This window comes from Sturnira hondurensis, unplaced genomic scaffold, assembly GCF_014824575.4.
Source record: "Sturnira hondurensis isolate 20B ecotype Veracruz unplaced genomic scaffold, ASM1482457v3 Scaffold0006903, whole genome shotgun sequence".
In the NCBI taxonomy this organism is placed as follows: Eukaryota; Metazoa; Chordata; class Mammalia; order Chiroptera; family Phyllostomidae; genus Sturnira; species Sturnira hondurensis.
This window is the reverse complement of record NW_028079534.1, coordinates 72,580-98,969: the sequence shown is the minus strand read 5'-3', so window position 1 is coordinate 98,969 and position 26,390 is coordinate 72,580. Positions and strand designations below refer to the sequence as shown.

Below are 26,390 nucleotides of genomic sequence, written 5' to 3'. Positions count from 1 at the left end.
TCTTTGAACTTGACCTTATCTGAGAAGCACTTTATCTGCCCTCCCATTCTAAATGAAAGCTTTGCTGGATAAGGCAATCTTGGCTGTAGGTCTTTGGATTTCATGACTTGGAATACTTCTTTCCAGCCCCTTCTTGCCTGTAAGGTCTCTTTTGAGAAATCTGCTGACAGTCTCCTGTAGGAACTCCTTTGTAGGTGACTGTCCCCTTATCTCTTGCTGCTTCTAGGATTCTCTCCTTCATTTTAATCTTGGCTAATGTAATTATGATGTGCCTTGGTGTGTTCCTTCTTGGGTCCAACTTCTTTGGGACTGTCTGAGCTTCCTGGATTTCCTGGAAGTCTATTTCCTTTGCCAGACTGGGGAAATTCTCCTTCATTATTTGTTCAAATAAGTTTTCCACTCATGCCTATTTTCCTCTTCTGGTACCCCTATAATTCAGATGTTGGAATGTTTAAAGATGTCCTGGAGGTTCCTAAGCCTCTCTTCTTTTTTTTTTTTTGAATTCTTATTTCTTCATTCTTTTCTGGGTGGATGTTTTGTTCTTCCTTCTGGTCCATTCCATTTATTTGAGTCCCAGTTTCCTTTCCATCACTATTGGTTTCCTGTGCATTTCCCTTCATTTCAATTAGTTTAGCCTTCATATGTTCCTCTAATTTGTGACTATAATCAACCAATTCTGTGAGCATCCTGATCCCCAGTGTTTTGAACTGTGCATCTGAGAAGGTCGCTATTTCTTTTTCTGCTTAGAATTATTGGCTCTGGGGCCTTGAGTTCTTCTTGAGCCATATTTTGGACTGATTGTGCCTGTTACATATGAGGAGCGGAGCCCTAGATGTTCACCAGAGTGGGGCAACTCAGTCTCTGGGTTGTGACGCTGTATGTGGGGTGGGGTCAAAGAGGAGCAATGGCGGTCTCTTCTGCCGCCTCCCGCTGCAGCCGCTGCTCACGCAGCTGCCACCGTTGCTGGGGCTCGTATGTTCCATCCCACTGCGCGCGAATGTGCAACCGAGGTCAGTCCTCCACCGCTGGGTTCACCTGCTGGGGCCTGCATGGTCCGTCTCACTGCTCACTGTGCTGGTTTATCTATGCGGGAATGTGTGACTGTGGTCAGCTTGCCCCGCACCCTCACTGGGTCTGTGCTGGTACCCCGGCTGCCGGCGAGCCTGGGTCAGGGAATCTTTCCTGCCCGACCCTGCTTTGCTGCTGGCTCTGCACCTCTTACTGATCCTGGTTCTATGGTTCGTTGTTGTCAGACTTCCGTATAGTTCAATTTTCTCTTCTTTGGTTGTGTCTTTGTCTACTAAACATTTGTTGTATTCAAACTTGGTTGTGGGAGAAGGCACAGTGTTTCCACCTATGCCTCCAACTTAGTGGAAGCCTATTCAATGTGTTTTGATTGGAGCATTTAATCCATCTACTTTTAAGGTTATTATTGAAAGGTACTTATTCATTGCCATTTTTGTACCTGTGTTCCTCTCTATCTCTCTCTTTTCCTGCCTTTTCTTAAGGCAGTCCTTTTAGTATTTCTTGCAGAGTTGGTTTGTGGAGGCATATTCTTTTAGACTTCTTTTGTCTTGGAAGCTCTTTGTTTGGCCTTCTATCTTGATTGAGAGCCTTGCTGGGTAAACTAGCCTTGGTTGTAGGCCTCTGGTTCTCATCACTTGGAATATTTCTTGCCATTCTCTTCTTCCTTGGAATGTTTCCATTGAGAAGTCAGTAGCTAACCTTATTGGGGCTCCCTTGTATGTTTACTTCTTTTTACTCCCTTGCTGCCTTTAACATTCTCTCTTTGTCTTGGAATTTTGCCATTTTAATGATGATGTGTCTTGAAGTGGGCCCCTTTGGGTTCCTCTTGAATGGGCCTCTCTGTCATTCCTGGATTTGTGTGATGTTTTCTCTCATCAAATCAGAAAATTTTCCATCATTACTCTTTCAAATAGGTTTTCTATTACTTGTTGTTCTTCTTCTCCTTCTGGTATTCCTATTATTCGGATATTATTCTGTTTCATATTGTCTTGCATTTCTCTTAATCCCTCTTCATTCTTCCTGAGCCTCTTTTCCTTTTCTTGCTCTTTCTGGGAGTTTCTTTCTACTTTGTCCTCCAAGTCACTGATGCAATCTTCTGCTTCATTGATCCTGCTTTTCATTCCTTCTACTGTGTTCTTCAGTTCAGAAATTGTATTCTTCATTTCCTCTTGGCCTTTGGTGATTGTTTCTGTTTCCTTTTTCATGTTGATATAGATTGCAGTGAGTTCATTGTAGCTCCCCTGTAGTTTCTGGTAGCTCATTTTGAGCTCTTTGAATTTCCTGATATCCAGTGCTTTGAATTCAGTATCTGATAGTTGACTTGCGTCTCTTTCATCTAACATTCTTTCTGAGACTTCCACCTTTTCTTTCATTTGGGGATTGTTTCTTTGTCTTTCCATTGTTTGTCAGACTCTTCTTGTTAGCCTCAGCTTCTTAAATTGGTCTGTTCTGACTCCCTGGGTTTATGGTGTGAACTTCTGTGGTAGAATTCCTGTGAAATTCAGTGGTACAGTCTCCTGCAGGTATCTTGATGTTCCTCACTTCCAACTACTCCTTTGTGTGTGTGTGTGTGTGTGTGTGTGATCAGTTGGAGGGGGAGGCAAAATGGTTTATGACAGCAGAAGAGTATTTTATGATATTTACAGTCACAGCCGGTAGAGAAGAGATAGAAGATCTTTAGGCTCTATATAGTGTTAACTGTAATCTTCAACCCAAGTTGCTACTTTTAAGAAAGGATAGACCAAAGATAAGTCTCTTGTTGGGGAGGGAAGGCTTGTGAGTTGGATTTAGAAAGCAGTGAGGTTGTGGGCAGTCAGATTTTGGGGATAAGGTGAGAGTAAAGAATAGTAACTAGGTATAGTATGTGAGCAAATAGTTAATCACTACGGTAATAGAGTTCAGGAACCTGTAAAGTGGGCTAAGATCCAAGAGATGTGTTGTAAAGTATTTACAGTTGTATAGAACAGCTATTATTTACAATAATATTAGAGCAACAATCATATGACAGACTCTATGTGATCTGTCTGAATGGGGGGTATAGAGCTTTGGGTAGTGTCCCAAAGGAAAACAAGTGGTGTGAGGTATAGAAAATTAACAATACACTGCGGAGGAAAGACCAAGGGAAACCTGTCAAATAATACAATATAACCAGCCAAGACTAAGAAGCCTATACAGAAAGAAGAATAATACAAAGATACTATTAAAATATAAAGAAGTGAGAGTAGTGAAAAAATAATACAACTAGGCAGAGGCTTCTCTGCTATAGTAAAGTGAAATTTGTCTCTCTGTTTCTATTGTTGAGGTGCTCCCTCTTTGGGTCCCACTCTGGTCCTTTCACAGTTCCCACTTGTTTGTGTCTCCTGTGGATAAATGAAAACAAAGCAACAAACAAACAAAAGGTAGGAGAAGGGAAGAAAAAGCAATAAGTTTGGGAAGAAAGGAAGAAGGACTAAAACAGGAAGAAAGAAAGGAGAGGAAACAAATATTGAAAAATAAAACAATAATAAAATTAAAAACATATAAGATTACTGAAAAAAGAAAGTTACTCAAAACAAACAAACAAACACCTTCCCTTGTTGGTTCAAACTGTCCAAACCGGTATTTCTGGTTGCAGCAGGGCCTCTCTGTGGGCTTGGGTGCAGGCCTGGGTGCTCGTGCATGCGTGCCAGCCAGGCTACCAGACTGGGGAGGGGTGTCTGCACACCCCACAGCCTGCCTGGGTCCCATGGGATCTGGCTCAGTCCTTCCCAGTTCTGTGTCAAGACTCAAGTGCTTCCACCCCTCCTCTTGATGGCTGCCAGGCTGGGTGGGAAGCAAGGCAATCTGCCCTTGCAGGAGAACACCTCAGTCTACTCTCCAGTAAGAACTCCAGAAAGCCTGCCTCTCAGCCCAGCCCAATCCCCAGCCAGACTGGTGAGGACAATGCTCCTCTCAATTCTCCTGGGCTGGCGGGCTGGTGGGCTAGCGACCAGAGCCCTCAGTTGAACATGGCCCTTTGTCCTTGTTACCCTCTCTGTAAACTTAAGCAGACATGTCTCTGCTCCGTGTTGCTCAGCCTTACTTAGACAGGGAGGGAGGGAGTCAGCTCACTCCCAGAGACCCTGCAGCAAGCCCAAGTCTCTCAAAGAGTCTGCTGTAGATCCCCCAGGTGCCAGACATCTGAGGAGTCCTCCGTGGCAGACACCTGCGGCGCTGGTCACAGACCAAAGCCTCTGGACCCCAACAGCAGCGGCGGTGGCACCAAGGCCGTTAAGTGCTGGCCAAGGGCGCCGGGCCCCCCGCCCCGCTGCCATCGCTTTTGTCTTTACTCACATCCCTGAGACCCCACTGACCTGTAGCTGTCTGGTTCATCAGTCACAATCTCTGGTCTCTTATTTTCATAAATGCTGAGGTACTGTTGGTTGTGCTGTTCCTCAGTAGATCTGCCAAGATTTTCTCCCAGGGGTACAGGAACTGGAATCGCTCCATCCTACTCTGTCACCATCTTTGTTCCTGTATGTTCTCTTTAAAGAAATATCTATTCAAATCCTCTGTTTATTTATTTATTTGGCATTGAGTAGTATAAGTTTTTATAAATTTTAGATATTAATCCTGTATCAGATGTATCATTGGATATGTTTTCCCATTTACTATGTTATTTTGGGGGTTTTGGGTGGTTTCCATTTTTGTAAAAAAGTTTTAATTTGATGTAATCCTACATTTCTTTTTCTTTTATTCCCTTTGCCTGAGGAGACATATCAGAAGAAAATGTCACTATGGGAAATGTTTGAAATTTTACTGTCTGTGTTTTCTTCTAAGATTTTTATAATTTTAAGTTTTACATTTAAGTCTTTAATCCATTTGGGGTTTATTCTTATATAAAATGTAAAAAGGTGAACTAGTTTTATTTTTCGCACATATCCATCCAAGATTTCTTGCATCATTTATTGACTAGACTGTCTTTACCCTGCTGTATGTTCTTTCCTCCTTTGTCAAATATTCATTGACCATATAGATGTAGGTTTATTTCTGGGCTCTCTATTTTCTTTCATTGACCTATATGTTTGTTTTTATGCCAGTATAAATCCATGTTGAGTATTATAGCCTTGTAGTATAGTTTGATATTTGGTAGCAGGACACCTTCAACTTTATTCTTCTTTCTCTGTATTGCTGAGGCTATTTGAGTTTTTTTTAATGTGTGTGTGGTTTCATATAATTGGATTATTGTTCTAGGTCTTTTTAGTATGCCATCAGTGTTTTGACAGAGATCATGTTGAATGTATAGATTGTTTTGAGGTATGGACATTTTAATGATGTTAATTCTTCCTATAAATGAAAATGGTATAAATGGTATAATCATTACATTTATTTCTATTTTTCAAATTGTTTCTTAAATTCCTTACAGTTTTTCAACTATAGGCCTTTACTTTCTTTATTAAATTTATTCCTAAGTAGGGCTTCTGGCCAAGATGGAGGCATAGGTAGATACACTTTGCATCCTCACACAACCAAAAGAAGAACAACAAGAAATATAATAGTAAAAAACAACCAGAACTGCCAGAGTATCAAACAGTATGGAGGTCCAACAACCAAGGAATTAAAGAAGAAACATTCATTCAGGCTGGTAGGAGGGGTTGGAGATAGGGAGTGGGGGCAGAGAGAACTCCCAGCAAGGCAGAGGCTGTGGGACCAGGGTGAGTGAAGCCATGGCTAGCAGATTGGGTGGTTCCACATTTGTGTGTGAATAAACAGGGAGGAATAACTAAAGAGCAAAAGAGACCACGCAACCCAGGGTTCCATCACAGGAGAAGAAAGCCTCAAAACCTCTGGTGATAAAAACCTGTAGGGGTTGCAGCAGTGGGAGAAATTCCCAACTCTCATGGGAGAGTTTGTTGGAAAGACCCACAGCGTCCTAGAACATACATAAACCCACTCACCCAGGAATCAGCGCCAGAAGGGCCCAATTTGCTTCTGGGTAGTGGGGAAAGAGACTGAAAGGCAGCCAAGAGTCAAGCAAGTGGCACTGTTCCCTTTCTGGCCCCTCCCCTACATACAGTGCTACAATGCAGCAACTTGGGTTGCTCTGCCCTGGTGAATACCTAAGGCTCTGCCCCTTCCTTACAAGTAACAGGTGCACTGAAACAAAAAAAAATATGGCCCAAATGGAAGAACAGATCAAAGCTCCAAAAATAGAACTAAGCACTGAAGAGGTAGCCACATTATTAGATGCAGAGTTCAAAACACTTGTAAGCAGGATGCTCATAGAAATGGTGAAGTATGGTCACAAAATAAAGAAGTGAAGACTATGAAAAGTGAGAGAAAGGAAAATGCACAGGGAACCAACAGTGACCAGAAGGAAACCGGGACTCAACAGTTTGGAGCAGAAACATCCATCCAGAACAGAATGAAGAAATGAGAATTAAAAAAAATTGGGAGAGGTTTAGGAACCTCTGGGACAACTTTAAATGTTCCAACATCCAAATCATAGAGGCACCAGAAGGAGAAGAGGAAGAGCAAGAAGTGGAAAACTTATTTGAAAAGATAATGCAGGACTTCTCTAACATGGCAAAGGAAATAGACTTCTAGTAAGTCCAAGAAGCCCAGAGAGTCCCAAAGAAGCTGGACCCAAGGAAGCACACATTAAGGCATGTCATAATTACATTAGCCAAGATTAAAGAGAAGGAGAGAATCTTAAAAGCCACAAGAGAAAAGGAGACACCTACAAAGGAGTACCAACAAAGAGGGCTGTCAGCTGATTTCTCAAAAGAAACCTTGCAGGCAAGAAGGGGCTGGAAAGAAGTATTCCAAGTCATGAAATGCAAGGACCTATATCCAAGATTATCCAGCAAAGCTATCATTTAGAATGGGAGGGCAGATAAAGTGCTTCTCAGATAAGGTCAAGTTAAAGGAGTTCATCATCACCAAGCCCTTACTGTATGAAATGTTAAAGGGGCTTATCTAAGAAAATGATAAAAAATATGAAGAGTAAAATGACAACAAACTCACAACTATCAACAGCCAAACAAAACAAAATGAAACAAAAAAATCTAAGCAAACAATTAGAACAGGAACAGAATCACAGAAATGGAAATCACATGGAGGATTATCAGTGGGGATGGGGAGAGAAAGAATGGGGGAAAAGGTACAGGGAAGAAGCATTAATGCTCAGTACAAAATAGAGAGGGGGAGGTTAAGAATAGTATGGGAAATGGAGAAGCCAAACTATTGATATGTATGACCCATGGACATGAGCTGAGTTAAGGAAATGATGAACGGAGGAGGTTTGCTCAGCAGAATACAGAGGAGGAAAAAATGTGACAACTGTAGCAGCATAATCAATAAAATATATTTTAAAAAATAAAAATAAATTTACTCCTAAGCATTATTTTGATGCAATTGTAAATGGGATTGTTTTCTTAGTTTCCCTTTCTGGTAGTTCATTATTGGTATGTAAAAATGCAACCAGTTTTTGAATGTTAATATTGTGTCCTGCTACTTTACTGAATTCATTCTTTAGTTCTAGTAATTATTTGTTGGAGTACTTAAACTTCTCTGTATACAGATTCATGCCATCGGCAAATAATAAGAACTTTACTACTTCTCAACTTGGATTGAAATCTTTTATTTTGGGATGGATAGCTTTTATTTCTTCTTGTCTAAATGCTGTGGCTATGACTTGTAGTACTATGTTGAATAAGAATGGTGAAAGCAGAAATACTTCTTCCTATCTTAAGAGAAACGCTTTTAGTTTTTCCCCATTAAGTGAAATGTTAGCTATGGGTGTGTCTTATACGAACTTTATTTATTGAGGAATGCTTCCTTTATTGTCACTTTGTTGAGAGCTTTATCATAAGTGAGTGCAGGATTTTATCAAATGCTTTTTTACACTGATTGATACGGTCATGTGATTTTCATCCTTATTTTGTTAATGTGGTGTATCATGTTAATTGATTTGCAGATATTGCACCAACCTTGAAACACAGGAGTATATTTTACTTGATCATAATGTACGACCTTCTTAATGTATTGCTTGAACCAATTTGCTAATATTTTGATGAGGATTTTTGCACCTATCTTAATTAGGGATATTGGCCTATGATTTTCTCTTTTTTCTATTATGTTTTTCTGGTTTTGGAATTAGAATAAAGCTGGCCTAGTAGAACGAGCTTGGGAGTCTTCCCTTCTCTTGAATTAAAAAAAAAAATAGCTTAAGTAGGATAGGTTTAATTCTTTGAATGTTTAGTAAAATCCATCTGCAAAATCATTCAGTCCAAGACTTTTGTTTGTTGGAAGTATTTTGATTACTGCTTTGATTTTGTTGGTGGTAATTTGCCTGTTTCAGTTTTTCTGTTTCCTCTTGATTCAGTATTGGGAGCTTGTATGTTTTTAGAAATTTGTTCATTTCTTCCAGGTTGTTCAATTTGTTGGCATGTAATTGTTCACAGTATTTTCATACAATGTTTTGTATTTCTCTAGTGTCAGATGTTTTTTCTTTCATTTCTGATTTCATTTATTTGGGTTCTTTCTCTCTTTTTCTTGATGAATTTCATTAAAGGTTTATCAACCCTGCTCATCTTTTCAAAGAGCCAGTTCTTGGTTTCATTAATCTTTTATACTTTTAAAAATATTTTATTATTATTTTTTTTGCATGTAGCTGTCCAGATCTCCCACACCATTTGTTGAAGAGGATTTTTTACTCATTTTATGCTTTTGCCCCCTTTATTGAATATTAATTGACCATAGAGACTTGTGTTTATTTTGGGGCTCTCTGTTGTATTCCATTCATCTATGTGTCTGTTCTTATGCCAGCATCAGACTGTTTTGATTACTGTGGACTTCTAATATAGTTTCATATCAGGTATTGTGATTCCCTCCAACTTTATTCTTCTTTCTCAAAATTGCTACAGCTATTTGCGGTCATTAATGGTTCCATATAAATGTTTGGAATGTTTTTTCTATATCTGTGAGATGTATCACTGGAATTTTAACAGGGATTGCATTGAATCTATAAATTGCTTTGAGTAGTATGGACATTTTGATGATGTTAATTATTCCAATCCATGAGCATGATATATGCTTCCATTTGTTTGCTTGATCGCCAACTTCTATCATATGCAAAAATAAACTCAGGGTTGATAAAAGACTTAAATATAAGCGTGGCACCATAAAAGTCCTAGAGGAGAACATAGGCAGAAAAATCTCAGATAGTCCATGAACCAATATTTTCACTGATATGTCCCCTAGAGCAAGGGACATAAAGGGAAGAATAAATAAATGGGACTTCATCAAAATAAAAACCTTCTGCAAAGCTAAAGAAAACAGCAGTAACATGAAAAAGGAATCAACTGTATGGGAAAACATATTTGTGAATGATATCTCAGACAAGGGTTTGAGCTCCAAAATATATAAAGAACTCACGTGACTCCACACCAGGAAGACAAACAATCCAATTTTAAAATGGGCATAGGACCTGAACAGGCACTTCTCCAAGGAGGACATACAGAGGGCTCAGAGACATGTGAAAGAATGCTCGGCATCACTAGCCACCAGAGAGATAAAAATTAAAACCACAATAAGATACCACTTCACACCAGTGATAATGGCCATCATAAACAAATCAACAAACAACAAATGTTGGAGAGGTGGTGGAGAAAAGGGAATCCTAGTGCACTGTTGGTGGGAATGTAGACTGGTGCAACCACTGTGGAAAACTATGGAATTTCCTCAGAAAACTAAAAATAGAACTCCCTTTTGACCCAGCAGTTCCACTGCTGGGATTATACCCTAAGAGCCCTGAAATTCCAATCCAAAAGAACCTGTTCACTGCAATGTTCATAGCAGCACAATTTACAATAGACAAGTTTTGGAAGCAATCTAAATGCCCATCAGTAAATGAGTGGATCATAAAACTGTGGTACATTTACACAACAGAATACTACTATGTACGCAGCAGAAAGAAAGAAGGAGCTTATACCCTTTGCAACAGCATGGATGGCACTGAAGAGCATTATGCTAAGTGAAATAAGCCAGGTAGGTGGTAAAAGACAAATATTGTATGATCTCACCTAGAAGTGGAACCTAATTAACAAAACAAATAAGCAATCAAAATATAACCAGAAACATTGAAATAAAAACAAACTGACAGTAACTGACAGGGTGGGGAGGAAGAGGGATAATTGGGGAAAATAGGAGAAGGTCCATCAAGGAACATGTATAAAGGACACATGGCCAAAGCCAAAAAGGATAGGTTTGAGGGTGGTAGATGGGGATGGGCCTGGTGGGGTGGCATAGTGGGGTGAAAATGGAGAGTACTGTACTTGAACAATGATTAAAGAAATGTAAAAAAAAATAAAATAAAAGATTTTATTTTATTTATCTTTGCTCTAATGTAATTATTTATTTTCTTATACTCACTGTGGGATTTGTTTATTGTTCTTTTTCTAGTTACATTAGGTATAAGTTAGATTATTAATTTGAGATTTTTCTTATTCTTGCCAATCCTTCTGGCCTGAAGTGTTTCTGCTGAGAAATCATCTGACAGACTTATGGGAGCTCCCTTGTAGTTAGCTGTTTTTCTCTTACTGGTTTTTAAGATTCTGTGTCTTTAATATTTGCCATTTTAATTATTATACTCCTTGCTGTAGTGCTCTTTGGGTGCATCATATTCAGGGATCTCTGCACTTACTTGACTTGTATCTTTTTCCTTCCCCAGGATAGAAATGTTTTCTGTCATTATATCTTCAAATAGGTTCTCAACACCTTGCTCAGTCTATTATTTTGCTACCCTTATTATGTGGATGCTGTTAGGCTTGATGTTGTCCTAGAAGTCCCTTAGCCTATATTCATTTTTTAATTCTTTTTTTTTCTTTTTGCTGCTCTGCTTGAGTGTTTGCTGCTACCATGTCCTACAAATCACTGATTCAGTTTTGTGGTTCATCTAACCTGCTGTTGATTCCTTCTACTGTATTCTTCATTTAAAATACTGTATTTTTTATGACTGGTTACTTTTGATTTCTACATCATTTTTGAATGCTTACTATCTCTTGCTTTAAATTGTAACTAAGTTCATTCATTCTTCCACTGCTTTGAATTCTGTGTCTGGTAACTTGCTTTCCTCCTTTTTATTTAGTTATTTTCCTAGGGACTTTTCCTCTTATTTCATTTGGAGCATGTTTCTTTGTCTCCCTATTTTGGCAGCATCTCTGTATTTGTTTCTGTGCATTAGGTAGATCTGCCATGTCTCTCAATCTTGATATAATGGTGTCTTGGGGCTCAGTGATTCAGTATACCTGATCATCTGAGCTAGGTGCTCCAGAAGTGTCCTTTGTTTGGATTATATGAGCCCACCTATTGTACTTCAGTCTTGATTACTGTTGGTTAGTCTGTGGTTTGGGCTGACACTAAGGCTGGCTGAGTATGAGGATTTACACAGACCACAGTTTATGAGCTATTGCATGGAATTGGAATTTGCCCCAATAGGGTCTGGTGCCTGCTGGAAACTCGATCTTTAAGTAATGCTGCTTGTGGATCTAATTGGGCCATGCTCTTGTGTGGTCTGAAGCCCATCCCTGGGTTTGTTTCTGGGGCCCCTTAGGAGGAACTCTGATGCAGGATGATGCCAGATAATGCCTATAACAGGTTTTGGGCTACCTTTCTGCAGCTACCAAAGTGATTCTGAAGTTTGTGCTTGCCTCTGCTGGGCCTGGGTGTGTGCAGGAGGATCCAAGATTCATACCCTGTCCTGCTTCTACCAGCTTCAAGCCTGGAGGCAGATCAGAAAAATCCCAAGGCACCCAGATATCCACCTCCAACTTCTAGCTGTCTGTTAGATTAGTCACTGGAAAAGACTCTGGTGGTATGTGTTCTGTGAGAGAGGTTCTCAGGGAGTCACCAGGTAGGGGTGAGTGGTGATCATGAGGTTGATAAAGAGGCAAACTGCAGTGGCAGTGCAGGGTCTGAGGCCACTCAGCAAAAGTCTCAGAGTACACCAAGGCCAAATACTACCAACCTGGGCCCACAGACTTTGTGGTGGGGTGAGGTCACAGGGAGTCATCAGGATGAAGGTAGCAGTGTTCACCAGGCTAAAATAAACCAAGATTTGGCCATCTGGAGCATGGGTTCCACACCAAGACATATCATGATTATAATGCAAAAGTTAAAGAGAGGATCCTGAAAGCAGCAAGAAAAACCAGTTAGGGGAGTTCCTTTAAGACTGTCAGCTAATTTCTCAAAATAAACTTTGCAGGCTAGAAGGGATTTGCAAGAAACATTCGAAGTCATGAAAAGCAGAAACCTATAGCCAAAATGGCTCTACCAACAAAGCTATCATCTAGAATCAAAGGGCAGATAATGAGCTTTCCAGACAAGAAAAACCTAAAGGAGTTCATCATCACCAAACCATTATTATATGAAATGTTAAAGGGACTTATTTATAAAAATTAGAAAATCAAAACTAAAAATGTCAATAAATACACACACATCAATGATTGAATCTAAAAAACACACTAAGCAAACAAGAAGTACAGAGACAGAATCATGGATATGGAGAATGTTTTGATGGTAGCCAAATGAAAGAGTTTGGGGGAATGTGTGAAAAGGTGAGGGGATTAAGAAATACAAATAGGTAGTCACAGCAATAGCTATGGGGATGTAAAGTACAGTACAGGCAATGGAGTAGCCAAAGAAATTGTGCTCATGACCCATAGACATGAACAAAAGGGTGGGGATTGACTGAGGGGGTGTAAGGTGCTGGGTGGGGGTGGAAAAGAGGGAAAATTGGGACAACTGTAATGGCATGGTCAGTAAAATAAAATTTAAAAAAAAGATGTGAGAGAGGGACCCAGCACAGGACCCTTGATGCTGTCACTCCAGCCTTCTCCCTGCAGCAATGCCACTCAATATCTCTCTTTATGACTTCACTGTCATCTCCTTGCTAAAGCCCAGGATGAGTGTGGTCACTGAGATTCTTTGCACTAGCCCTTCAAGAGACCTGTCCCCCTTCTCACCAGGGTAAGTGGAATTCTGGCTGATTTTCACAGCTAGATATTGTGTGGGTCCCTCTTTCCAGCTTAAGTGTTCCAGGCTAGAGAGCCTGGAATAGGGCTCAGGCCTCTCACTCCTTTGGGGGGAACATCTTCATCCAAGATATACCTCTGGATTCTTTCATGCTGCACATGGGGCAGGGCCAGCTCCTTTCATGTCACTAACTTTTCTGCTCATCTTGATGTAGGTTTTTCTGTAAATCTTTCCCTGTAAGACTTTTGTTCAGCTTGTCATTAGATATCCAGGTTGATTGTTCTGTACTTTGGCCACTACTCTGATACGGTGGGAGGAAGTGAGTGCAAATTCCACTTACTGTGCCACCATCTTGCCAATCTCCATCTGATTCATTTTTTTCTTAATATAAATATTCTCATTTTGTACTTTTGTGTATTTTATTTTAAATGTACTTTATTGATTATGCTATTATACTTTTCCCAATTTTCTCCCCTTGCCCCCTCCACATAGTAACTCCCATTTTCTCTAGCAATCCTCCACCTTAATTCATTTCCATGGATCATGCATAGAAGTTCTTTGACTTCTCCATTTCCTATACTGTTCTTAACATCCCTCTGCCTATTCTTTCCCTACCAACTTGTACTTTTTAATTCTTTGCACCTTTCCTCCCACTTTCCCCCTTTTCCCTCCCAACTGGTAACCATCCAAATGATCTACCTATCTATGATTCTATTCCTCTTTTGGTTGTTTGCTCAGTTTTTTAAAAAATAATTTTTAATTTTTTAAAAAGATTTTACTTATTTCTCTTTAGAGGGGAAGGGAAGGAGAGAGGAGAGAAATATCAATGTATGGTTGCCTCTCGTGCATCCCCTGCCGAGAATTGGCATGCAACCCAGGTATGTGCCCTGATTGGGAATTGAACCGCAATCCTTTGGTTTGCAGGCCTGCATTCAATCCACTGAGCTACACCAACCAAGGCTCAGTTTTTTTTTAATTTAATTGTTGATAGCTGTAAATTTATTGCCATTTTAATGTTCATAGTTATGATCCTTTTTTAAAGTAAGTGTCTAACACTTTATATAATACTGGCTGGGAAGCACTTTTTCTGCCCTTCAATTCTAAATGATAGCTTTGCTGAATAGAGTAATCTGTGTTGTAGGTCCTTGCTTATTATCACTTTGAATACTTCTTGCCATTCCCTTGTAGCCTGCAAAGTTTCTTTTAAGAAATCATCTGGTAGTTTTATGGAAACTTTATTGGTCCTTTGTAGGTAACTATCTGATTTTTTCTTGCTGCTTTCAAGATTCCCTCTTTATCTTTAACCTCAGACATTTTAATTATGATGTGTCTTGGTGTGGTCCTCTTTGAGTCCAACTTGTTTGAGACTTTGTGTTTCCTGGACTTGTATGTCCATTTCCTTCACCAAATTAGGAAAGTTTGCTTTCATTATTTTTTCACATAAGTTTTTTCTTGTACATATTGTTTTCTATTTTTAAATATATTTTATTCATTATGCTATTACAGTTGTCCCATTTCCCCCCTTCATTCCTCTCCATCTTGCACACCCCCTCCCACTTGCATTCTCCCACTCCCCACCTTAATTAATGTCCATGGGTCATACACATAAATTTTTTGGCTTCCACTTTTTCTATACTATTCTTAACCTCCCCCTGTCCATTTTGAACCAAGCATTTATGCTACTTATTTCCTGTACCTTTTCTTCTCTCCCCCTCCTTGCTGATAACCCTCCATGTGATCTCCATTTCTGTGATTCTGTTCCTGTTCTAGTTGTTTGCTTAGTTTGTTTTTGTTTTAGGTTCAGTGGTTGATAATTGTGAGTTTGTTGTCATTTTACTATTCATAGTTTTAATCTTCTTTTTCTTAGATAAGTCTCTTTAACATTTCCAATAATAAGGGCTTGGTGATAATGAACTCCTTTAACTTGGCCTTATCTGGGAAGCACTATATCTGCCCTTCCATTCTCAATGAGAGCTTAGACCTGTCGGTCTCTCCAATGAACTCTCCTGTGGGGTTGGGAGTTTCTCCCGCTGCCTCAACCCGCACAGGGTTTTTCAGTCAGATGTTTTGAGGCTTTATCTCCCTGCGCTGGAACTCGGGGTTGTGCAGTCTCTATTGCTCCTCAGTTGTTCCTCCTGGTTTATCTGCATGCAAATGTGGGACTATCTGGTCCTCCAGCTACTGCCTTGCCATGAGTTCTCTCCACCTGGTTGCCTGTCTCCACCCCTTCTACAGGTCTGGATAGTGTTTCTTCTTTAACTCCTTGGTTATAAGGCTTCTATACACTTTGATTTTCTGTCAGTTCTGGTTGTTTCCTGTTTTTAAATTTGTTGTTGTCCTTCTCTTGGTTGTGCAAGGAGGCACAGTGTATCTACCTATGCCTCCATCTTTCCAGAAGTGCACATAAGTTTCTAATTTCTTGCTCTTTCTCTTTCCCTTCCAGCGCTCCTATGATTCAATTGTTGGTATGTTTGAAGTTGTCCCAGAGGCTCCTTACCCTATTCTCACTTTTTAAAAAATAAATCTTTTTCTTTTTGCTGTTCTGATTGAATTGTTTTTTCTTCCTTGTGTTCAAATCATTGACTTGATTCTCAATTTCATCCCCTCCACTGTTGATTTCATGTAAAAACTTTATTTTACTTAGTGTAACCTTTATTTCTGCCTGGGTCTTTTTTATGCTATTGAAATAGTTGGTGAGTTTCTTGAACATCCTAATAACCAGTCTTTTAAATTTCATCTAATAGGTTGTTTATGCCCATTTTGTTTAGTTCTTTTCCTAGAGTTTTGTTCTATTCTTTCATTTGGGCCATGTTTCTTTGTCTTATTTTGGTAGCCTCCCTGTATATGTTTCTGTGTATTAGGGAGAGCTGCTTTGACTCTCTCTATCTTAGTAGTGTGGCCTAATGTAGAAAACTGCACCTTTAAGTTGGATGGGTGGAGCCTTGGGTAATTGCTTGGACAGAGCCACCCATGTGAACTAGGTTGATGGAATCTCAGATACGGTGTTGCTGCTCCATGGATCTGTGTGGAGGAGGGCTCAGAGAAGGAACAATGGTTGCTGTCTGGCCTCTGGAGTTTTATCTGGAAGGAAGCTGTCCCCTGGCACTATCCCTCACACCAGACACTTCAGTCTCTCCCAGCATGCCACTGGTGCCCCTTTAGCTGCTGCCTCAGTGCTGGACCCCAGAGGGAGTGAGTCTGCCTAAGTCCATTGTGGACCCTTTAAGTAAAAGATGCCAGATAATTCCTCTGTTTCTTCCCCCACCCCCCACTGGTTTTTACAGCCATAAGTCCATGAGGACTTATCTTCCTGGCACTGGAACCCTATTCTGGGGCGTCTGGTGTGGAGCTAGGATCACTTACTTTTGAAATGTTCTTCTCAATTCTTATCTACAACATATGTTTGTATGTGAACACCCATTCCAGGTCTCTGCCCCTCCTTGTCTGAAAGCATGTGACTTCTTTAATTCCTTGGTTGTCAGATTTCTATATAGCTCAGTTTTCTAATGATTCTGGGTGATAGTTGTTTTTGGTCGAGTTGTAATTTTTGCCATGGTTGTGTGAGAAGTCAAGTCATGTTTATCTATTCCTCCATCTTGACTGGAAATTTCCTTTTGTTTATTTTAATCTAAGGTTCTCATTCTTGTGTGTTCTCAGGTACATGAGCAACCTCAAGGATAAGTAGATAACAGCTCTTGTCTACACAGCAATAATATTTTTTGTTGTTTTATCACCATGGAGAACAACTATTTGGAGCGCAGACCCTATTGAATTACTTAATTTCTGCTAATTAGAGTTTTCTTATTTTCCATAGTGTCCTCTTGAAACACCTTTGCCTTCAAAATGTAATGGAAGACTAAATTTTAACTGGATGGCTCTGTTACTTGATGTCCTACTGAAAGAATGAAAATTGGTCTGAATAGAAATAGATGGTGCAGAGGTTTGGGGAGACTGGGCTGGGTAAAAGACACAGAGGGGAATTCAATATTAAGTGAAGGTTGTCTATATATGTGTAATAAAGGATTCCTGTTCCAGGCCTCTAAGCCCAGGGTTTAAGACTTGGTTTACATACCAGATCTGTCCTTCACTGGTGGATTAGGCCTACCACACACATCAAGGTGTATGTGTGTGTATTTGTAAAAAAAATAGAGTTGGTAAAGACAGGTTTTAAGAAAAATACCTTTGTACCTATCTTGAGCTGCCCAGGGATGGATATATAAATCAAGGAGTAAATTGTTTAACCTTTAAAAATTCTGGGTTTTTCTTCTTTGGCTTTCAGAGAGATCGTAAGCAACAGCTTCTTTTTGGTGCCCTGAGCCAGTGTTCTTCCTTTCTACAGCAGAGTGTTGTGGTAGCTAAAGGAGAAGGGGGGAGTTCTTTGTATGCTGTGAAATCACCACAAACTGTACTGAAAGGGGGCAAATGCAATAGTACACATTGGGTGATGTGTTTCTGATCCTAGGTTCTTGTCTTCCCCAAATGACACCAGTCTCTAGTTATGATATTTGCAAAACTTAGCGATTGTTAGGTGGTCTAGTTTGTGTAAATTTAATATGTTGGTCTGTCTCCATGTTCTTTAGGAGTTTTATTGTTTAAAACCTTCTTTTTATATTGATAAAAGTAGATAAAACATCTTTGACAAAAAATTTTGTACCAGGCAGAATGATCCAAAACATAATCCTGGAAACCCCTCTTCTTGACATGAAGTCTTTTTTTAAAAATATATTTTATTGGTTATACCATTACAGTTGTTCTATTCCCCCCCTTCATTCCCCTGCACCCTGCACTCCCTCCCCCACCATTCTCCCCCCTCCTTAGTTTATAACTACGTGTCTCAAGTTCTTTAGATTCTATATTTCCCCACTATTCTCGCCCTCCCCATCTATTTTCTACCTACAGTCTATGCTATTTTCTGTGCCTTCTCCCCGCTTCTCCTCCTCCCACTCCCCTGTTGCTAACCCTCCATGTGTTCTTCATTTCTGTGGTTCCACTCCTGATCTAGCTGTCCTCTTGGTTTGCTTTTGTTGTAGGTGTGGTTGTTAATAACTGAGTTTGCTGTCCTTTCACTGTTCATATTTTCATCTTTTTTTTCTTATATAAGTCCCTTTAGCATTTCATATAATAAGGGCTTAATGATGATGAACTCNAAGCCTCTCCTCATTTTTTTTGAATTCTTGTAACTTCACTTACTTCTGTTTGGTCATTTCTTCCTTCCTTCTGGTCCACCCCCTTGATTTGAGTCCCAGTTTCCTTTCCATTGCTATTGGTTTCCTGGACATCTCCCTTCATTTCAATTAGTTTAGCCATCATATGTTCCTCTAATTTGTGACTATAATCAACCAGCTCTGTGAGCATCCTGATAAACAGTGTCTTGAACTGTGCTTCATAGAGGCTGGCAATCTCTTGGTCGCTTAGAGTTATCGGCTCTGAGACTTTGAGTTCTTCTTGCGGCATCTTTTGGGCTGTTCGCGCCTGTTACGTAGCAGGATCAGAGCCCTAGGTGTTCACCAGAGCAGGGCAACTCAGTCGCTGGGTTCTGACGCTGTATGTGGGGGCGGGGTTAAAGAGGAGCAATGGTGGTCCCATCTGCCACCTCCTGCCTCAGCCCCCACAGGTGTGGCAGCTGCCACCATCACCGGGCCCACACACTTTGTCCCACTGCACGCGAGTGTGCCATCGCCATCAGCCCTTGCCCCTTGGGGCCTGCGCGGTCCGTCTCACTGTGCGCAAATGTGCGAACGCGGTCAGTCTGCCCCACACCCTGACTGTGTCTGGGCCACTTGTGTGCCTAGGTCGGGGGATCTGTCCTGCCCGACCCTGTTCTGCTGCTGGCTCTGCCCCTCTTACTGTCCTGGTTGAACGGTTAGTTGTAGTCAGACTTCCACATTATTCAATTTTCTGTTCTTTGGCTGTGTCTTTATTCTCCAAACCTTTGTTGTATTCAAACTTGGTTGTGGGAGAAGGCACAGTGTTTCCACCTATGCCTCCATCTTGGCGGAAGTCCAACATGAAGTCTTGAACCATCCTTTTTTTTTGCTTGTTTGTTACTTCTTATTTCATCTTTTGGATCAGATCTTCTGTCCTAAAGACTTCTCTCCCACCCTACCTCCTCTTCTACACACTGCCTACAAAAAGCTTACCACCACATTTAATTTGTGGGCTGTCTCCCCCAGTTCTTTTTAAAATTTAATTACTGTTCAAGTACAGTTTTTTGTCTTTTACTCCCAGCCCAGCCCACACCCCCAGTTCTCCCCACCTCCCTCCCATTTCTATCCCCATTAGTTGTTGTCCACGTGTCCTTTATACTAGTTCCTGTAAATCCTTCCCCCTTTTCCCCTGAAATTCCCTCCCCTCTCCCCTCTGGTCACTGTCAGCCTGTTCTCTATTTCAGTGTGTTTGGTTATATTTTGCTTGCTTGTTGGTTTTGTTGTTTAGCTTCCTGTTAAAGGTGAGATCATATGGAATTTGTCTTTCAACACCTGGCTTATTTCACTCAGCGTAATGCTTTACAGTTCCATCTATGCTGTTGCAAAGAGTAGGAGCTCCTTCTTTCTTTCTGCTGCATAGAATTCCATTGTGTATATGTACCATAATTTTTGGATCCATTTATTTACTGACGGGCACCTAGGTTGCTCCAGCTCTTGGCTATTGTAAATTGTGCTGCTATGAACATTGAGCTGCACAGGTTCTTTTGGATTGGTGTTTCAGGGTTGTTAGGACATAATCCTAGCAGTGGAATTGCTGGCTCAAAAGGCAGATCCATTTTTAGTTTTCTTAGAAAATTCCACACTGTTTTTCATATTGGTTGTGCCAGTCTGCAATCCCACCAACAAAGGATTAGGGTCCCCTCTTCTCAAAACCTCTACAACACTTGTTGTTTGTTGCTTTGCTTGTGATGGCCATTTTGACCAGTGTAAAGTGGTATCTTGTTGTGGTTTTAATTTTCACCTCTCTAATAGCTAGTAATATTGAGCATCTTTTCATGTGTCTCTGGATCTTCTGTGTGTCCTCCTTGAAGAAATGTCTGTTCAAGTTCTTTGCCCACTTTTTAATTGGGTCACTTGTCTTCTTAGAGTGGAGTTGTATAAGTTCTTTGTATATTTTGGAGATTAAACCCTTGTCTGAGGTATCATTGGCAAATATGTTTTCCCATACAGTTGGTTCTCTTTTTATTTTAATACTGTGCAAAAGCTTTAGCCGTACAAAAGCTTTTTATTTTGATGAGATCCCATTTGTTGATTCTTTCCTTTATGTCTTTTGCTCTAGGGAACATATCAGTAAAAATGTTGCTGCATGAAATATCTGATATTTTCCTGCCAATGTTCTCCTCTAGGATTTTAATGGTGTCATGGCTTACATTTAAATCTTTTATCCATCTTGAATTTATTTTGGTGTATGGTGTAAATTGGTACTTAAGTTTCATTTTTTTTTTTGCACATAGCTTTCCAGTTCTCCCAACACCATTTGTTGAAAAGGCTATTTTAGTCCATTTTATGTTATTGCCCCCTTTGTTGAATATTAATTGGCTATAGAGATTTGGGTTTCTTTCTGGTCTTTCTGTTCTGTTCCATTGGTCTATGAGCCTGTTTTTATGCCAGTACCAGGCTGTTTTGGTTACAGTGGCCTTGTAATACAGTTTGGTATCAGGTATTGTGATCCCTCCTACTTTATTCTTCTTTCTCAAAATTGCAGCTGCTATTTGGGGTCTTTGTTTCCCCCAGTTCTTAAATGATGTATGCAAAATGCCTGAAGAAGCTAAGACTACTCCATTCCTTGCTCCAAATCTCCTTAATCAACACCATTCCTTGATATGTGATTAATGCCAAACACTTAGAGTGCTGTGTGTAAATGGATCAGGTATATTTTAATCTTTAATCTTAGAAGCAATGAGGAGGCCTTCCACTTTGAAAATAGGGCCAGAAGACCAAGAAAGGGAAGATGAATGTATATCTAATGTTACTCAGGAACTCTCATGCAAGAACCCTATGTCAAAGTAGCCACAAGATTGTCTAATAGGAAACAAATGAATGTAACTCAATCTTTACTGATAGAAACCAAAGCTTTGTGTGAAATCTTGAATTTGTAGAGATGGAAGGTAAGAAAGCATGCACCTGCCTTTTCTTTCCCTGATCCCTTTCCCTCATTTCTGAACTGCAGCAGACTGAGCCTCCTTGGGCTTTGGTGAACACCATTGCTGGGGACTTGATATTGCTGTGTCAGGTACTTCCATTTGCTATCATTTTGTAAGCTACTAATGGTTTACCAACCAGCTTGCAAAATTTCTGAATATGTTAAAACCCACAAGCTAGTTGGCTTCAGCACATCTGCCTGAAGATAATACCCTCAGGATATGTTTAGAAAAACAAACATCCTTTAGTCTAACCCAGGAATTTTGGACAGCGCATAGGGGGCATTTTGGAATCAAACTCCCCCAGCTGATACAGTAAATCCCATCCACAAGTGCTCAGTGTTGTGCTGCTCACCATGAGGAATATGGGAGGTATATAAGACATAAGACTAGTCCACATGAATTGGCACAAAAAAAGGTATAAAAATTGCTCAGTTAAAGCATGCAGGGTAAGCTGAGCATCTGAGAGAGTTGCACAGAGAAGATGAGTCTGGAGTTCAGGACTCTGTCTTGGTAGAGCTCCCTTTGCCCCTCCACACACATACAACAGAGGCAAGATCTGTTCTGGTTAATTCTATGCCACATTTTAATCCTGTGACATTTGAACTGCACTGATATGGCAGATGGTTTACCCTTGACCAGAATGAAAAGACCCTAGAGGATTTCAAGTAAAGTGACCCTAGCAAAGGATAAAGGAGACACTGGGTTTACCTTTCCTCCTGTCTGGCAGCATAACAACAGCAGCGATGATGATGTGACCTTCAGTTTACATATAACACAGTCTACAGAAAGCACCTTCTCATGGGCAATATTATGTTATAAATGAGAAAGAAATTTAAGATTTCACTTATCTTGCCTAATATCACTCCCACAGAGCCAAGTCCAAGATCCAGGCTGGTCTCAATCCAAAGCCAGTGTTTTGTCCTTTCTATTTCATAACTACTTCACCCATCCCTCCATCTACCCATCTATCCATCCATCCATTTGTTCATTAGATATTTATAGAATATCTGCTCTGTGGCAGGTACTGCACTAGGCACTGAGATATAAAAGTGAACAAGCACAATGCTGTTGGTCAGTGCTGACAGGTGCTGGGGTTACATGAGGTTCTTTTCCATAGCTCTGCCAGAATCCAGACAAGGGCTTCACCATGTTCACAGCAGTCCGTCTTAACCTGACTCTTGCTGAAGCTGAGTCCAAAAGTCTTTGAAGGACAGACAGGCCAAGGTGCCAACTGAGGGCCTTTACTAGAGAAGAGGCCCTGAGCAATTCAAAGATCTCTCTGCCAGCACTCTGCTGTTCTTTCTGGACCACAGATGGTCATAGATCCATTTTGTTCCTGGGTGCATGGCTTCACCTTCTGAATCCAGCTTCATTTCAACCCAAGGAGAAGCTCTTCTGTTTCTTCTACAGAAGCTTCCTCTCTGTGACTCCAATTTCCACAGCATTTGTCCCCTTCTAGCTTCCTTTGTATGTTGTTGGCTAAACTTACCTGACAGCATAAATGCTTCATAAATGCATAAATCCACTGTTTCATCTTATAACCTCTTTCTCATCTTCAGATCCTGTACCTAAGCCTGTCATAAAAATTGAGAAAACACAGGAAGTGAACAACAGCTGTTTTCTGATCCTGTCATGTGTGATCCCGGATAATACATCTGTCCAATACTTCTGGTATAGTGACTCAGATCCCCTCCCAAAAGAGCTCCAGAGTGAAGTGCTTAACATCTCCATTAAGCCACAAGACTACTCCAAGTTTTACACATGCCAAGTCACCAACTCTGTGAGCAGTAACAATGAAACGGTCAACTTTACCTCAGCTTGTACACCAGGTAAGAAATATTCCTAAGGGAACTGTTGTGAGTTCAGAGTCATTAGTTTTCACTTGAATGAAGAAAGGTGTGGGGTTCCTATTCAGCCTCCTGACACAGAATTTGGTGGAGAACTGCAGAGGCATCTGAAAGACTTGGGTTCTACTCATGGCTCCACTAAAACCTAATAAACTCGCTTTATCTTTGTGGAGCTCAGCGTCCTCATCTGCAAATGATCGTTGCACAGGATGTCCCCTTTCCTCATTTACTCTAACAATGAATGGTTCTTGAATCTGAAGCCAGGGTAATTGTAGGAAAATTTGAGATATCATGAAGAGCAAACAGAAAAAGGACAAATGGGAGAGCAGGCCACATATTGTTGATCAGGTGTACCAAGGAGTTTCTGGTAGATAGCCTAAATCAGCAAAAGAAAGGCCAAGGAAATGAGCATGAGTAAAAACAAGTAGTGAACAGGAGTGAGAGCCTTATCCTGAGGTAGAGACACTCTGCTCTCCCCAACTGTGTGCTTCTTGATGAATTTAGGCAAGCAAATTCTGGGTTTTATGTTTCACATTTCTCTCTCTCCTGGGAGGATCTACTCACTCACTTGAGCATCACTCCTATCTCTCTATGAAGCCTACATAGATCCTATAGTAAGGTAGCTTAAATCAAGTAGTAAGTTCATAGGCTTTGGAGTCAGATACCTGGAATTGACTAGGAATGTCACTTATTAGCTAAACAAGTTACTTAGCTTCTCTAAGTCATGTCCTATTAAATAGCTGACAAAATAATCGTTTTTATCTCATGCTGTTATAAGGATTGAATGAGACAATACAAATAAGCCAGTACAGTGTCTGACAAGTTTTCAGTGAGTGGTAGCTAAATTATGTTCACTCCCTTCACTTTAGGAGACACTAAGGGTTTGGGGACCCAATTAGTCAATATGGATCATTATAACCAGCATTCAGGTCTCTTACTCTTCACACCCCTGAAGTCACATCTCTGAACTCCGGTATACATATCCTTCTCAAATAACTCATACCAGTGATGTCAACATTAACCTGAGATCCCTGTAAAGCCCTGTCAGGCCCCTAAGGACACTGCTTTTTCATGGTCCTCTTGGATCTAGTCTACTCTCCCACCTGTGCTGATTTCTATACCTCTGCAGACACAGGTAGACTGTGGAACTGGTATTCTCTTCTTTATTCTTCCCAATTAACTGGTCATGTCTCTTATAGTTGCCTCATATTTTCTACTTTTCTGTCACCTCAGACTCAGTATGAAGTTCGGTGTCTGACTTTGAGACCACAAGTTTATTGAGCAGTTCTAGCACCACTTTCATATCAAAACCATATCCCGAGATCCAGAAAAATAAAGACGTGTAGTCCCTGTTCTTCATAAAATGAAGGGGACTGCTCATTTGCAGAGAGGATGAAAACAATAATACATCAATTTTTTGAAAGGGCTAAACCTATCTTGTCACTTTTTAGCTGTCCAAATTATCCTACAAAAACATCCCTAACCTCTCTTCCCTATTTTATCACTCATTCTTTTTCTCATTATTTGTACTTCCTCCCCTCTCTTCCCATCTGTCTCCTCTCCTCTCCTTTGTTTTTAATCCCTTCCATCTCTATCTCCTTACTAGTTGATATAGGTAGTTAATGGGGTGGAGAAACAAGAAGGAGAAGAAGTCCTTGCCTCTCCAGGGTCAGCTGTGCATAGCATTTATGGTCATCTGTTTACACCTGGAGCTTTGCCCTACCTAAATGATGTCCAGTGGAGGAGAGTTATTCTTTCCCAGGCCCACAGACATACAAGGTGACCTATAAGATGAGGACTCAACTGAGCCAGTGATAGTTAAGGGGATTCTGCATTTTTTACACTTTACATCTGGGGAGATTGAGTCCGTTTGGGAAGAGAATGTCCCAGGCACACTACGACTTGATTCAAGGAGGAAACACACTCTCCTGCTCCAATAACAATTCCCATGTCCCCACCCTTTATTGATGTAGTAATGAAGACACCTAAGTATTTGGGGTTCTCTTGTCTTTTCAGCACGATCTTCTGGAGTAGCTTGGATTTCAGCATGGCTAGTGGTCATGATACCCACCATTCTTGGCCTCCTATTGACCTTTAACAAGCTTTCCCAATCCTGAAACTTGAAGACTTGAAAGGTCTTGCTTCTATCAGCAACCATGCTCTTAACCTGGAAGAAGCTCTGGCTCAATGGGATAGAGAAAGGGTACTGAGGCATGCATTAAGATTTTCAAATTAACTTCTTAAAAATCATGGCTAAGTATGGTGATCATTAGAGGAAAATGAGGGAGGGGAGAGAGAAGAGTGGAAAAGAAGATAAATGATAGACTTGACTGGGGGTAGTGAACATACAGTACAACTTACAGATGATGTAATATAGAATTGTACACTTGAAACCTATATGATTTTATTAACTAATATCACCCCAATAAATTCAATTAAAAATAAATAATAAGTAAAAGAAAAAATAAGTTGAATGTCACAATTCAAGTTTGCAGATCTTCCACCTTCTTTGTAGGTTGAAATGGTATATTTACATCTGTAGATTAAAGAATAAATTATTAACAACTCATTGATAATGTAGCCATAATATGGTATTTAGACAAATGCTGGGTGGGGATAGTCTCTTTTCTCAAATATGAAAGATTTTCTTTATGACATGCCATTCTAAATCTCAATTTAGAATAACTATTAAAATATTATAAATCACTTGGCAAAAATAAAACTCCTAAGCATAAAAATAAAAATCATGCTAACATTTTATTTTCTATCCCTTATTTGTTTTCCAACATGCATATATAGATACACATGCACTTTTTTCCATAAAAAAATGTGATCAACCCTGGCTGGTGTGGCTTAGTGAATTGAGTGGTGTTCTGAGAACTAAAGGGATGCCAGTTTGATTCTCAGTCAGGGCACATGCCTGGGTTGCAGGCCAGGTCCCTAGTAGGGAGCATGTGAAAGGCAACCACACATTGATGTTTCTCTCCATCTCTTTCTCCCTTCCTTCCCTTCTCTGTATAAATAAATAAATAAATAAATAAATAAATAAATATCTTTTAAAAATGTGATCATACTATGCCATGTTGTATGCAAGGATTAAATAAATATTTAATATTGTCAAAGTGGATTCCTGAAGTTACTTCAAATCTGTCAGACAATGCCAGCTCCATCAGCCTGGAAAAATTGGAATATCCAGGTAAGTAGGGGAAGAGCCTGGGACCATAGCCTTTAGCTCCTGTGTGGCTGAAGGTTAATTTGTGCTGTCTCTGAGTCTTGCTCAGAGACCTATGATAGACCTTGTGATCCAACACTCCCAAACTTCCCCTTCACCAAGTTCTGCCTTCCTTTCTTGCGGTTTGTTTTCTTCTGGCCCCTCTGAGGAACATAATCAG

At 40.3% G+C, this 26,390-nt stretch overlaps 1 protein-coding gene across 1 annotated transcript in view; it reads left to right on the top strand.

Moving 5' to 3' along the window:
- The window catches only part of CD48 (CD48 molecule), a 47,664-nt gene extending 21,921 nt beyond the window's left edge, over positions 1-25,743 (top strand). The window contains exons 3-4 of the mRNA XM_037050919.1: positions 22,711-22,980; positions 25,015-25,743. Coding sequence (XP_036906814.1) covers positions 22,711-22,980; positions 25,015-25,115 — 371 coding nt within the window. The 3' untranslated portion in view covers positions 25,116-25,743. The remainder of the gene's footprint in view (positions 1-22,710; positions 22,981-25,014) is intronic.
- Positions 25,744-26,390: the final 647 nt, after the last annotated feature.